This window comes from Nipponia nippon, unplaced genomic scaffold (assembly GCF_047370975.1).
Source record: "Nipponia nippon isolate SJK-2023a ecotype South Korea unplaced genomic scaffold, ASM4737097v1 scaffold_5, whole genome shotgun sequence".
Taxonomy (NCBI): domain Eukaryota; kingdom Metazoa; phylum Chordata; class Aves; order Pelecaniformes; family Threskiornithidae; genus Nipponia; species Nipponia nippon.
This window is the reverse complement of record NW_028262369.1, coordinates 96,003,213-96,019,254: the sequence shown is the minus strand read 5'-3', so window position 1 is coordinate 96,019,254 and position 16,042 is coordinate 96,003,213. Positions and strand designations below refer to the sequence as shown.

At 36.4% G+C, this 16,042-nt stretch overlaps 1 protein-coding gene across 8 annotated transcripts in view; it reads right to left on the bottom strand.

Annotated features, from left to right (window-relative positions):
• Window positions 1-16,042, bottom strand: part of ARHGAP15 (Rho GTPase activating protein 15) — a 331,375-nt gene that overhangs the window by 126,228 nt on the left and 189,105 nt on the right. For all 8 annotated transcript variants that reach the window (XM_087731936.1, XM_087731934.1, XM_009461784.2 and 5 more), the window contains 2 exons: window positions 11,040-11,162; window positions 1,852-1,950 (listed from right to left, as the gene is read on the bottom strand). In XM_087731936.1, the coding sequence (XP_087588062.1) occupies window positions 1,852-1,950; window positions 11,040-11,162 (222 nt within the window). The remainder of the gene's footprint in view (window positions 1-1,851; window positions 1,951-11,039; window positions 11,163-16,042) is intronic.

Genomic DNA, 16,042 nt, shown 5'->3' with positions numbered 1-16,042 from the left:
TTAAGAGGAGGGCTTCAGATCTGTTGAGTCTCAGCCATGCCGGGAGACTTGGCACCTCCACATACTGCTTCCTAATACCAACCCCGGTATAAAATGTCATCAGAAGCTTGCATAAACATTGGACTTAGCTTCACATAAATTACTGCTGTCCTGAGATAGTTTATGCCAGAACTTAGTAAAAACAACACTTTGAGTAAATAGAATGTGAGTAAATGCAAGCATCTTAATCCAAGAAAATGATAATAGAAAAAAACTGTAAATCAAATATAAACTCATAAATACAGTGATAAAATGAAATTTTTATCTCATGCCATATGATTAGCTTTTATTTACATATAGACTAACTAAAAGGGGTAGACTTCTCTAAGTCACAGCAAGTTTGAAGGAAACACAAGAACAATAATGCAATTCTCCATGAACTCCTTTGAAGAAACAGTGATATTTTCATTTTCTTCCATGAACAGTTCTCTGATAAACACACAGACAATAAACATCTAATTAGGTTTCTTGGATTTTTCTATTACAGTTCAGCAGTGCAGAGATGTCTGGCCTCACTTCTCCTGCAGGAGTGGTCAGATACCAGAAAACATCTATGAAATACCTAGCTCATCTTTTGGAGAACCTGTGCTGAGATCATAACCGAACAATTAGACATATTCTGCATGGCGTGGCATTTTTATAATCTAATCTCTGCTTTTCCTTTTCATGTTCTGAATTTCTCCTCACAATTCCTCCTCTATTAATAGCCACTTCACACATTTCTGCCCTTTCTTTGTCTCTTTCTTTATCCAGCCTCCAGCCTTCCTCCAAAAAACCAATGCTACTATCTCCCCCTACTGAACGATCTCCAGTTTGTTAGTCTCTGACTTCCTGCCAATCATTCTGGGAATAATAATATCCCAGTGCTCTCTTTGCTGTATAGTTAAAGCATGAATTTCCCAGAGTTTGAAACTCCAGGGTAGTTTTATTACACCTTTCACTATAAAACCAGGTAACAATGATGGAATTAAAATAGCTTTTTCCTTTGTGGTTAACGGTCTAAGTATCTTTTTATTTTTCATTGGTTCTCTTATTCTGAGACTCCAGTATATGGCAGTGACAATGGGTTCACCCAGCCTTATTCTGAAAATAAATTTTCTATCTTTTGCCAGATATATGTTTCCCCAGATCCCTGGAACAAGTTGTAAACTTGTAACAGATGGTGATGAAGCCTCACATTTTTATACAATACATTTTAAGATTCTGCATCTACCGCATGTACCTTCCAAAGAAAATGACCTTCAATGAGAGAAGATACACTCTGAAGAAAGGAAGGCAGGCAACAGTGTTAAGCACATCTTTTTATACCATGAAAATTCTTCTTATTAAATTAATCAAAACTTTTAATGAGGATGAATACTCATTCCAATATTCTTACAATATTATGGCTTTTTAAGATAACTGTAAAAATTAGACACCTGCATGCATTAAAAAAAATATGGTCACACTAGAATAACATTTAATTTGGTTGAATACAATTCAGGACTTAGGAAAAAGTATTGACATTATGTTCACCAGAGACTTCAGAATGAAAGTTACTGACATTTTATTGATGTTTAGCATTTCCTTACTCAGGGAAAGACTAAAACAACAACATGTCAAACAAAATATAAGGAATAATCAGCATGAATGGGTTCTATTAGTGTCTTATTATATAAAGAAAATGAAGATACAGAATGTGATATAGTTCAGTTCATAACTATATTATAAATTGAGCTGCTGGCCTACCTTGGCAATTCGAGCAGAGTTACAAGGTTAAAGTTTTGATCACTAATAGAGAAAAAAAATAGTGTTAAATATTAAGGTACTCACCTCTTTTTTCAACAGCTTTTATACACAGTCTTACAAACTGGGGGACTGTAGATTTCTCGTGCTCACAAACCAAGTGCAAATGGGAGCCAAAAATTTGATCTATGTTTGGAAAAAAAAGAGGAAAATACATTAAGGCGTATTATTAGTAGTGGCATTTTTCTCTCTTCTGAGCTTGCATATTAATTAAAAACTCAGCTATAGAAGACAGACAGACAAAGTTGGAAACAAATCCTTTTTGAGTCCTAGTGGTCATTAGCTTCTGCCACAAAACCAAATCTCTTAATATCTGCTGCCCATAGCACTTGGATACTTCCCTCTGGGTTCAAGTTTCAATTGCCATTTACACCATGACCTCGACCTTTCTAAGGCTTGGAAGTCTCTGGAGTTTGCTTGGACCTGCCATAAAAAAAGTGAAGGCAACTCTAGAGATACAGGTCAATATCTTGTTGAATCCAAAATCCTGTGTGATATTAACTGATGGTCCAACCTTGAAACTCATATTGTCAGGTAGCCTGTCTCTTTCATGCATACCGAGTTTCACTCTTGTCATAAAGCACCATAAGGGTGCAAGGGCGTCATTACTTTGCATCATTAGGACTTAGTACAACTTCATCTCATCTTTACAGGAGGTTTTTTGTCATCAAATTACCTGCTTAAAAAGTAAAAGGTGCTAGATGTGTTTTGATGAGGATTGCATATCTTGCACTGATTTTAATTTGTGATTTGTGTTGTTTCCTTGATTAATAAGGATTTAATTAGATAATGCTGCTTTTTGAGTTTTACGATTTCAAAGTTTTGATCAACTTTGAATGTTGATCTTAAAACATGGTTGTATAAGCGTGTTAAGTTCCTCAGATTACTAATTAGCTTCCTCCACCTCTTTCCCACTCTATATGTTTGAGAAATTATGAAAAGAGCAATCAGTAGTGGGGATGTTGTCAGCTAGAATCAAAATGAATCAAATAGATGAAAGAAACTACTCAATAGGAGCCAGTTAAATTCTCAAACAATAGGAGTGTACTATTATCATTTATCCAAAGAGACAGTCTCCATATAGCATTTCAACAGAGTACTACATTTTGGAAATTGCGTAGAGGCTTTGAAAATTTTTGTATTGATAGCTGATGGGTGCTAACACAAGCCTGGGCTCTGCACAGCAAACCCAACAAGCACGCTCATTCACAGAACAGCAGGAGCTCCTGCTGGCCTTTACAGCTCCCATGGCATGGGACATTTCCTCCACAGTCAGTCCCACCATCTTCCACCATAATCAGTTTGAGTGCTTCTTCCTCCAAGCAGCGCATCTTTTTCTCACTAACAGGCCAAAAGCCATTTGTTTACTTTCTGCTTTGCAAGGAGCTTCACTTTCCTATAATTAATCACTACTATTACTAAGCTTAGATTTCAAGAGCAACTCGATTGCCTTTTCTTTCCCAATAGTAGGGAACAATCAGAGAAACAAGGTGGGGTGCATGGGATGACTTGGACTTCTTGATATGTATCAAGGAAGTTTATTCCAGCACCTCTCAATGCATGTGATCTGCATTCTGGTAGAGTACATCAAACCCTGAATTTAAGTTAGTCGGAGTTTCGGCTGCAGAAGGGATGGAGGACTGGGTTCACAGAACTACACTGAAGAAGGTTGTGTGCATGTGTGGCGTTAAGCATTAGCGAACAGTCTGTTACATGTTTTGGGGTTATGTTTCTGACAAAGCACAGTCTGGTTACATTTTCTTCATAAAACATTTATAGCTGCCTTCAGTGGTAATTATATATACAGAGATTTATGATTAAAATGTACTAGCACTTCCTCTTTTGACATCTTAATTGTTTTTTAAAATTTTAGCAAAGACCTGTCAAATTCTTCGCATAATATGGAACGGTCTCCAATGTAAATTATGTTAAAAAGAAGTAAAAACATATCTTATTTGGTGGACAAGACACTTGTAAACAATTTCAGAAGCAAAACAGGCAAAGAACTGCACTGTGTTGAGATGGCAATACATGAAGAACGGAAACAAAATTAATACATGGCTGTTCAGCAGCTTCTCTTCTCTGTTATAACCACTTTATAACCAACTTCCAGGATTATTTTGCAGTTACACTTTCAATCCCCAGTACAAATACAGAATAGTTGGTACTCCTAGAAGGAAATTTTGAAAAAGCCAGAAACTGTTTTGCAATTCTCACCTAGTCCATGACTTCTTTTCTGGGGGCAGATTCTGTATCTTCAGCAAAATGTTTAGCCTCATTTTCTATACCTTTCGGTATATGGATATAGTCACATTCTGCATCGTGCAGTTAAGCTTTAAAACACCTCTTTAGAAAATAGGCACTCACGATTTTTGTCTTGAATGGAAGGGGCAGCAAATCAGCATTAATAGTTGCTGGGCATCAAAAGAGACTATGGTAAAACAATGACACAAAATTGCTTTGGATTTTTTTTCCCCTTCTAGAAATTCATGAGTATTTATAAGTACATGGTCTCATGAGTCATCCAAATACTCTGAATTCTGGGTACTCCTGAACCGCAAACTCCATGATTCTCTTTAGTCAATTGATTTTTTGCTGGATCTGTTTCTGTACATAAACATGGGAATGACAGTAGTTACAATGCCGTATTTACACTCTTAGAGGTCACAGGGATAGTTGAGGAAAACTCAGTTAAGATTTGTTTGTGCAGTATTTTGAAAACAAGGAATGATAGGAATGGCAAATTACTAACTTTTGCAAACTAGATTTATGTGCAAATAAGATGAAAATATTATTTTCTTATTCTTTTATAGGTGTGTATATATATTTTAGAACTATTTTAAGGAGAAATTATCCAGGAGATATTTTTTTTTAAAAAATAACTGCTCCCAAAGGGATAAGAGATGCAAAAAAACCTTTGTTTGATTTATTTGTGATAAGGCCCTTCAAAACTTTATTTTTTATGACTTGAAAAAAAAAAGATGTACACAACACTGCTAACCTCCTCTTATGACAGTTTATGTTTCCTATCCAGCTTATTTAACTCAAATGCCTGGGAAATAGACACAATTACCACCTTATGGAATGCTACTTAACTTTAAATGCTCCCCTCTGAATAGAAATCCACTTTGTCTTCTCAGAGTTATTCCAGTTTCTCAGGAATTATTTCCTCTATAGGCTCCTGAAATGCTCTTGTTTCATCATTTAAAAATTTAAACTAACAATTGTTCAGAAATATCTTTTATTAGAACAAAGGCAATTCCCATACAGTGGATTCTGTTCACAAGAGCTTGTACAAAGGAGCTGCATACTATGCCCATATACAGCTTTAATCATTCACTCTTTCAGCTGTTATCAATTTAAAACCAATGAAACTCCCACACTGAGTCCATTTGAGCAGTCAATTTTAATATCTTGGGGCATCTGTAGTTATTCTGAATTGGCTGCAAAAGCAGAACTAACAAGTTAAGCTCTAACCATAAGTCTACATCAGGCTGGTAAACCATACATCAAACACAGACAGTTAGTCAATACTGTAGTATGAAAAACCAACAAGCATTTTTAAGAAGTGCAATATATTCATAATATCTTTGGTGGTATGGTTTACATTACGCATCCCTGATATCTGCGCATTAAACTTTCTATTTAAGATGGTGGGGTGTGTGACAGCTTTGCACATGGATATAAAATGAGACACCAGAAGAGGAAGGAATGGACATTCACAAGTTGTATAAAGTAAAATGATGATTACAGCTGCAATGAATTGCTCGTTCTGGTGAGCTTCAAGTTTTCCCTGAGCCTGACAGAGCTACTTTTTTTGAGTAGCTCTCGCAGGCTGCAGCAAAGCCACTAAATCTGAGCTGCAGAAATCTAGTCTATGGGAGACAATACTTCTGGAAAAGAAACAATTAAAACAAAATCACTAAAGCCACATCCTCACTGAGAATGTCATTGTTTAACTGTTTTTGGTGTACATGGATGAGATGTGGCCACACTTGGAAGGAACTCGTACTTCAGTGTTTTTTATTAAAAAAACAGGGAAGGGCATGGCTAATATTCCCATTTCTTGGGCAGAAGCTCAAATTCTGACACGAGAGAAAAAGGTGTAATGGTGTAATGCCCAGGTTTTTAGAAATGTGAATTGTATCTATGTAATTCAGTGCCTTTCAGGAGCAGAGTTAACTCTGCTACATCTGGATTTGAACTGCTGGACTACCATAGCTTTGCATCAACATCTAAGTTGTTTGTTTTCTTTGTATCTGTTTGAATGTTGGGAGGCAAAAGGGGGAAAGAGAACCAAAAGGCAAAATAAAAGAGGAATGTACAGGGAGAGGGACAGAACTGTAGGCACCATAGCAGTGAATTTTTTGTAGGGGGAAGGGGTGAGGTTGGAAAGGGACATGTTCTGAAAGGTGACTTCTAGCTGCTCACTCAGTAGAGTCAGACGTATTAAGTCAGACATTAAAATGATGCTGATCCCAGACTGGGCTCCAAATAATGCCACAACACTTTTACAATAAGTGGGCCAGGTCCTCAGCTGACTGAAGTCAGCGAGGTTGTCAACAGAGCTCCCCTGATTTATGCTAGCTGGGAATCTTGCCAGTCCTTTTAACTTGGAGATTTACTATATATCGTTGATCTGTGGTGGTCATCAATTTAAAAAAAATTACATTTGTGAACAGTTACTATTAAGTGGCATATGAGCTACCAGATCTGTTTCATATTCTCAGAAAAAAGGAAAATAGACAGTACTGCAGACACTGGCCTCTTTTAAGAAATGATGGTGTTTTACTGGGGACAAGAGCTCATTTGAGTTTAAAGAGAGTGAGTCTGCTGTACTCCTCAAAACAGGTCTCCAAACATGAGATGTGTTAAAATTACCTGGATTATTTCTGACCATCATGTGAAAGGAAAAAAATCACTTTATCCAGTGTTTGGCCATCCACAGTGTTTGGGAAACGTACTTCCAAATGTCCATGTAGTGGTCAAAGAAAGAAAGAAAGAAATACCCTTGTGACCCACTGTCCCTGCAAGTCAAAGGAAACATTTCCTAACTTTCTCTAAGTTATTATGGGCACCAGATCACTTGCTAAATTCCTGCATAACCCAGAAAAATTACAGAACGCACCAAAGGTAGATGTTAATCTACTCTTTTGGACTTCTCATGAGTATTACACTCGTTACACTGAACTACTCCAAGGTCCACTGAGACATATGAGACAATAAAAGTGTTTTCCCTTGTCTGGAAAAAAAATAGTTGGTGATCTCTGTGCTGCTATCTGCACAACCACCAACATATGCTGAGCCCTGTTCTACAGGCTATCAAGCCAAATCACAGCTAGTTCCTTTCACTAGCAATTGAGGGGCTTTTATTTTCATCTTGAAACAGTTGTAATCATTCCAATTTTTATGCTGTTTTGGTTTTTGCCTTAACTTAACTTACAAAATAAATTCAATGAATTTTCTTCGGTGTCTAGCTTTTGGGGAAAAAAAATCCATCCCCAAAAAACCTACATTAATTTCTTGCCAGCTGCATAACTGCATTTTCCTCATTTCCCACAGTGTCATTTATGTTAAGTTGTTACTCCTGCTTTTTTACCATTTAGTGAAAGTGTGTTTTGTGATGGTCTATTACCAACACAACCACCATAGCTTTAAAATCACTGTTTTGCAGAAGCTTTTTTTTTTTTTTTGTGGATTAGAAAGGCTCAGAAATCAGGAAGTTAGCAGGCCAATCTCAAGTTGAAGGTTGGCAATTCATTTTGGGTAATATTAAATCATGACAAAGCTCAACCATAAAGATCAAAGTTCAATTATAGACTATAAAGTAGTTTTAAAAGAGAAGATTTATATATTATTTTTCTAGCATATTAGTGCAGATTCTGTAAATTCTGAGAATATTTCAGTCCCGAGGAACTGAGGACCCCTGCCCTAGCATATAAATTTGAGCAAAGTTATTTTTGAAATAACACTGTTAAAATGGCAGACATGGAACATGCCTCTTATTTACTGTTTCTAGGTTTGTCTGCATGTGTGGATATATATGAACATAAGTGTGCATATAGACACATACACGTTACACAAAAATTCTCTATTACACATCATCTCAAAAACAGTTCAAAATGTTTCTAGACCAAAGATATTTTGTGTAAGCATGAGTGAGATGGAACGAGAAAGACTGATGATCTTCATTAGAGCTCCCACTGGAACATGAGAAGCTCCAGTCACCAGCCTATCGCAATGCATGGAGCCAATATGCTGTTCCCATTCTGGCTTCTTTTACACAGAGGACTAGAAAGCAAATGGGACAGCGCTGACAAAAATAACTTTTTGTCATCTAAAGCATCAGCGCGTCTTCATTGTCAGATCAACATGAGACTGACATTTACATGTTGGCCTGCTACATTCCCTTGTCTGATCATTATCCTCCTACTTATTCTTCTCATTTGTTAACTACCTACTTTATTTACTACATGGATATTTGCTACATTCTACATAAACAAAGGTTTGTTAAGAGTTAAATGACAATCACATAATTTCTAGATTTTCTGATAACAGTGTTGGCAGAACAAAGTACCCCAGGAGATCAAACTGCTATTTAATTTTGAAGCCTTTATTCCCAAATTTGGTTAATGTGGAGAAATGTGTCGAGTCTTCTGGCCAAGTGTGTACACATCAGTGACTAACAGAGCACAGAACTGTGTTTAAGTGAACTTACCACCTTAAAATGTATTTACTCATGACTATAATTTACGTGTTGAATTTATTGGAGTTTTGGTTCCAATGTGATATACAATGTAAAAAATCAATATAGATTTGAGAGCTTTATAGTGCCCCTGGCAAATATGAATAGCACTTGATGAAAAGTGAAGGTTTTCACAGCACCTACAGTGCCACTGCATTGGAGTAATTAACACCACACGCTTCACAGATATTTATATCAATTCTTCACTAGCACACAGAACAGCTCTTTGTCAGAAATTCGGTACCAAGATGTCCTGCAAGGCTTTAGACACACTTTTATTACGAGCCCCTATTTTAAGGGATTTACAATTCTGACAGAAGTATTTCCCTATGGGATAAAAGTTAGTATGCATGTTCTCAGAGCTGGAGGAATTTTTTCTTGTAAAAATTGGTTAACATTTTTTCCCTTAAGAAACGAGTAAATAAATAGTTTTGAGAGGTTTCTGCAACCATTTAAGTCACCTTAGAAAAATAAATAGATGCATGCTATAATACAAAATTTGGCAAGCTTTTCATTTTTAATCTGGATGGTTGCATTTTGTGATTTAAAAATATTCTAATGTGAGCCTAAAAATTAACATTTAAAAGTGGTTTTCTGTATAAGCACTGCAACTGCATTTTCATAACATTTTAACAGATTAAGGGATAAACTCTGGTGAAGACAATGAAGGAACCTTATCAAATGAGCATTTCACATAGACTTACCGTAGATTGGAATTAAGCTGTACTAACGAATCCTGCCTCATTTGCATGGCCAAAACCTAATCCTAATGAAACTTCATGGTAGATAACTAACATGTTTTCTTCACGGTAACATTAGTTTGGCAATAAAACTGTGCCGGGTACCGATTCTGAATTACTGTGTCACAAATCATGCAACTTCGTTATCCATGGAAGAGTATCCCAGGTAGAAACAAGCTATATTTATGAATCAAGATCTTAATGCAACCGTAGACAAAACCAAATGCATCTGGCTTTCCTAGAGAGATATATTAGAGGATGGATTTGAGTTATGCTAATGAATCTGGATTTGTTAGCAGGGATCACATCTGATCCCTATGTAACACCACAGGACGTTCATCAGCCACACTTTATTAAACTAAAAAAAAAAAACCCTTAAATCCAGAAATTAAAAGACTATAAATTACTCCTCTATTACTGTAATAACTGAAACAAACTAATATGATGCATTCAAATCCCACCCTCAACCCACAGAGTACTTCAAAGAGGCAAAACCCTCCAATGTATTGAAATCAGATACTATGAATGTGTAAGGACAGATCCCAAAAGTTTGGTGTGTGAATGTTCACACCTCACACATATATTTATGTACAAATGGCATTTTTTTAAAGTTTCTATGGTGCTTAGAAGCAGAAGGCCATCACTAAGGCACATAATGATTTCATATAATGAAGACTTCTTTACAGTAAGGAACACTGCACTGAGCATTTCTGCATCTATCTAAAACATAAGAACTTAATTCATAAAATCTTCTCCTTCTCTTCAGACATGCGCCCAGCTGGTGTTTAACTCTTGTGGCTGCTTTAGCTTTTGCTGGCTGGGGTCAATCTCTTGGCTCAGGCCAGACAAGTTTAATACACACTAGCAACACCCCTTGCCATTTTTGACACACCACTGGAAAACACACTCCAGAGATTGACAGGGGCTGCTGGCAAAATGCCTCTTTCTAGTCAATTTGCGTGTGCAGTTGTGGGTTTCACACATAATAATTTGGGAGTGCGTAAATTTTTAAAGCATTATTCCAGACAATATTTGAAAACATGGCTTTGCTTGATTATTAGTGGTCAGAATGCTACTGCCTTCAAGTTAACTTCCAGCTTCTTAGCAAAACGCTTACTCCTTGGATAAACTAACAAACACATTTTATCAAAGAAACAATTTTTTAAGGATATGTGAAAGTGATGGCTGACCAACTTAGCAAGAAATTGGAGTAGGAAAAAATCACAGATTCAAAGCATTTATTATTCACTGGCACGTACTTTAAATTGTTAAAAATGTATTTTGTTGGCAAGTTAGAAAAATAATGAGAGAAGACAGCAGAAAGTATTCCAGCCTACCCTAGAAAACAAATTAGTCAGCACAGCATCTGAAGTTCCTATTTCGGATTCTAAAATATAAACTATATCAACATTCTTTTCTTAAAAAGAAATGGAGTTGTGCAGCGTGTTGATTTGCAATGTGCATGGTGAGTGCCTGTGTTAAATGGAGGGGCTCTACCACATGCACACCAAAGCAGAAAAACTGAAGCAGTAGTCAGATAGCACAGAGATAGATGTAACCATACGTTGATTTTTTCTTTACAGTTCAGCAGTGTAAGTTTTATGAGACACAGCAACAAAACCATATCTAAGAAGTATTTGTCCAATGCACTCATTCATTTAACTGAGAATGAAAAATTCATTTGTGAATTTTTACTTTTTGTCCAAAAAAGTATATAAGACCAAACACACCTTTAATAAGTCCCTTTTCTTGCAATGTTTTCAAAGAAGGTCTTCGGGAGATGAACTTCTTTAATCTGCTTTTAACTCGGTTTCTGTCATTTGTGTCAGAGGCACTGTAGTTCAGTCTGAAAACTAAAGGAAATCAAAAGAAAAAGCTTCAGTGAAATGATATTTTTAAACTAATAGTAGTTTGCTCAAATATCCTTAGAAAATAACGGCTATAGCTGCCCTAGTAAAATCATGCGGTAGGTCAGCCGTGTAGCTGGTTGGATAGTACAAAACATCTGATTAATACTTTTGTGAATAAACATGATGAGTTCACTCTGCTGGTTATTCACAGAGTTGTATTATTTATTGCCCATAAGTATTTGGATGGCGACCAGTTTACTCATGAAATGTTCACGAATCCCACAAGTTTCACATAGATGATTTTTCAACTACAACTCTGGACTCAAAGTGTGCTATGCGCTGCTAGCTATATGCTACTTGTTATGAGAAAGGATGGATGGTTACACCACTAGTGAAGGACTGACTTCTCTTGCCAAGATGGATTAAGCGTTATATATATATTTAATGCAGCTATAGAAAACATGGCTATATGCCATGAAATGTGTGCAAGATGCATTAATTTATGGAAAGAAAAGTATTCCCATCCTAATGATTATATTTTATTATATTTAGGCATTTACCAAACTGAGAAACATTTTGAGCTCAATTTATTCCTGCTCTGTGTCAAAAAGACATAGAACCCAGCTGCAGAAAATCCCCTGGAGGAAGTTTCAAAGGCATAAATTTAACTTTTTCTCTGCTGAGGTGCTTACAGGGCACCATCACAACTATCAAAATAGGCAGTATTAGTAAGAAGGAGAAACTCAGCACTGAAGGCTGGATGCTACAGAAGCAGCAGTGATGCCATGGGAAGACCTTCTCCAAAGGTTTCCCTGAACACACAGGTTTTTTAAGTTTTCTAACAAATCACCTGAGCCTCACCACCCTTGAATAACCCTTATCCTGTGTCCTGGGCTCTCTCACCCGCATGCTGAGCAGGAAAATGGCACAGCCAGAGCTGTACAGCCTCCCCTGGCAAGGACCTCCAGCTGAGAGAAAGGTGGCTTCTGCTTTTTGAAGAAAGAATAGCTTTCCATCTTCTCTTGAAAATCAATCAATCAATCAATCAATCAATCAATCAATCAATCGATCAATCAATCAATCAATCCACCAAAACACAATATTCTCCACAAGTTGAACTTGCAGGAGTTGGTCCGTTGTCCCTCCGACAGAATTTCTAAATAGTACCCTGGGCAGTTTAGCTGCAGTTACAGAGGTGCTCCATAATCTCCCCAACCAGATGGAATCTCCCCTGTAATGCAGTGATCTTCATATAGGGAAACCAGGGGAAGAGAGGGAAAGCAAAAAGAAAATTATCATCAATATTATTGGGCTATTTTGTAGCAAGAAGTTTTGCATAAGTTATAAGCGGCACCAGAATATTTAAAGGTGCAAAATTATAAAACAATAGCAAGCTAAAATAACTGGTTAAGCAACAGTAACAACCCTGGAATATTGTGGTTTACATTACAAATCTGATTTTAACAGCCAAACTTATAAAATGGTTTATGCTTTGCTGTTGTCAAGGGAGAAAAACTTGCCAAATTGTTCATTTTAAGTAAATAGAACATAGCCAATTAAGGAAAGCAATATTTAAACACATGCCTACGATGATCAGAGCATAGTTTGCTTCTGATTTCACTACTGATTTTAACAGAAGAGTGCTCCATTTTCCCACAGCACTAAAATGACCCCACACATACTTCCACAAACTAGTAATCACACAGGACAAATAAAAGGACACTTTACTGGAAAATACACAGCTTAGTACAATAATCCATCACTTATGAAAAATAGAATTCACATTTTTTAATGGTAGCATTCTTGGAGTGATGTATCATAGAATATAAAGATTAGCATTCAATTGATGGTTGGTGCTTTTTTAACGTTATAGTGGAGGACTTTTTGTTCGAAATTGAGCAATCCTTGGCAGGGACAAGCTAAAATTCCAAGTCACTTGGCTGTGCTATAAAAAGAACAACAAATGGATGTTTCTAATTCTGCATCTTAATGGTACTTTGAAAGAGTGAAGTGAATTGTATTTAGTTTGGGGACTCTCTTGTTGCTTGGGGTCATTCTGCCTATAGCGATTCATATTTAGGTTTGCTTTTTCCTGACTTGCAGTGAAGCTTCCCCAGTGCAAATGATGCAGGAGTGAAAACATCTCTTAAGTCACTTAAGACGCCTGCCACATTTCCCGTTCTGCGGGACTCTGAAGCTTTTTATGCCCACTTCAACTACATGCTTAGCTCTAAGTATACACCAGATTTGTTAAGATATTTTAACTGAAGTGAACGTGGTCATACTGTGAATGGTAGGATAGGGGATCTATGACTTAACAGCAGGTAAAGATCCCTCTGTTTAGAAAGATGCATTAACCCAGCTGGAAGTTTTATACCTGAAACAGCAATTATGGTATGAAAACTACATCTAGAGGTAAGAATAATTATTGTCACGGATGCTTTTGTATGTTCTATGTTGAACTGTATAGCGCATAGTTAATTTAGATGAATTTCTTATTTTATTCTATTAAACATGTGTGAGTCACCAGAGGGAAACTCCAAGTCTCCCAGAAATTCAAGGGTTTAGATAGCATGTTCCAAAGCCAAGCTTAGCCAGAAATATTCTTGTTGGGATCTCATTTAGAAATATTCTTTCTCTTGCCAAACCATTCTTCTCGCGATATCCCCACATTAAAATGACTTTGCTATTATATTTGGAAATACAAAGAGGACCAAATGTTACTTCCAAGAGAAAAAAAAAAAAAGTAGTTATAAAGCTCAAAAACCACAATAAATATTTTTTGGAGTACCTTCCTTTTTAAATTTCAGGTTCTGGATTTGGCCAGAAGAATTCTCTATGAAAGAGAGCTGGCAAATGTCAAACAACATAAAAAAGTGGAAAGCAGTTCCACATGGAAGTGAAATAGGACACTTAAGGATCTAAGTATAAAATAATAGGAAATAAAATCTACTGCTTGTTCTACTGTATGTTGCCTGGCATAAACTGCATAGGTGTACCATTTGATTCATTTTACTGAACAAACTCGTATCTTCAGTTTCTGAAGATACATTGACATATCTACATAAATGCTTCAAAACTGACACAGAGCAGAAGGATAATTCCCCTCCCTTTGCACAGACTCTTCAACTAAGTATTTCTTATATTGCACTAAGAGCTTCTGAGACAGAAAAAGAAAACACATGCTTGCTCCTGTTGGGCCAGGGCCTTTTACAGTACATGGAGAGGGGAACCCAACAGAGGTCAATATAATGTTGAATTTCTTCCGCTGGTGCAAGTGGCTGCAAGGACACTTCAATCCAGCAGCAAAAACAACCTGAATACTGGCTGACTTTCACATTTGGCTGGAAATAAAGCTGGACCCTCGGATCTAGAAAAGCATTTCTGATGACTTTTATTGCTTTATTAGGTCTCTGCTTATTCCACAGGTGGGAAAGGTATTAATGGACACATGAAAAAAATGGCAAGATCTTTTCCTCAGATAATTTGCTCTAGAATTAAGCTATATTAAAACACAACAGCTTATCACATTAGGGAAGTGTAATACAGATTGGGTACAAAAAGAAAATAGTATAAACACATCATTAGGCATAAAAGAAAGAACACATCTTTGGGCCTTAATGTTGGACAGCACTGTAATAACATCAGCTGAATTAGAAAGGATAACTATAGACTAAACTCTCTGAAACAAATGCACCAAGAAAAAACTAACCTGTCTTTTTTTTAGGCCTATATAAAACCTCTGAATACTCAATGCCACAACTCTATCCTTAATATTACTAATAACATATAAAAAAATAGAAGTATCATGTAAAACCACAAAATAAAGTCTGTACAAGAGCTTTTACGCAAGAATACAGGTGGAAGGAAAGAACTAATGCATTACCTCCAAATCACACAGTTCTGCAGAAACAGTACCGTCAGAGTCAATGGGGCTTTTGAGATGTACGGACAAAGACTTGCTTGCTCTAATGTAATGTACTAAATTGTATACATAGTGCAATAAGAGTAAACATGTTATAATTTAAGCAGGATTAAGCAGTGGCTAACAAGATGAAGTTACAAAAGCCTTTCTCCAGGGTTTTTGTATGGCCACAACTAAAAGAACCAGGCAAGGCTCTAACGTTTACAGGGCAAGGGTCAACATTTTTATGTGATTACTTTCTGTGAATTTAGTTATGTACCTAGACAATATATTTCTAGCAGATTTTTTTCCTGGGTGTCATGTTCTGGGCAGAGCCTGAATGATTCAGCAAGTAAAATGTTTTAATATGTTCTAAACAGCTCCATATTTTCTTGGCAAGATTTTATAACTCCCTATAACATGATCTCACATTCCTTCCAATGACTTTTATTTCACTCTTAATTTACAAAACATTTATACATAATCCCAAGGGTTTACCTATGATTAATTTCTGCCAGGTACAGTATATCTGAACACTTTTAACATGTTGAACGCATTAGTTTTTGAAGAACTATCCATTAATGACTTTCTGAACTGTGACAATAGATATTGACAGTGCTTGTCAGACTAAAGCACTATTGATTGTCTCACATCATGTGTATAGCAAAACCAATTTCTTCCAAGTACCTCTTCCTAACTGAAATACATTATTATGGTGCCTATCTGTTTATTATAACACCCAAAATTATTGTATGTAATTCATTTGGATGGAAAGGGCTCATACAGAATGAAGAACAGCAGTGGGAGTGGATAAGACATTAAAAGATTCAAATAGCTTTACATTAGTACCTTCTCTTCCATTAGCCTTGTTCTGCAGGAAAAAAACAGAACTAGTCTGGACCATGCAAATTTTTTTTAACACTCTTCAAGACTTCAAAATTTCAGGAAGTTCTTAGAATCATAGAATCGTTTAGGTTGG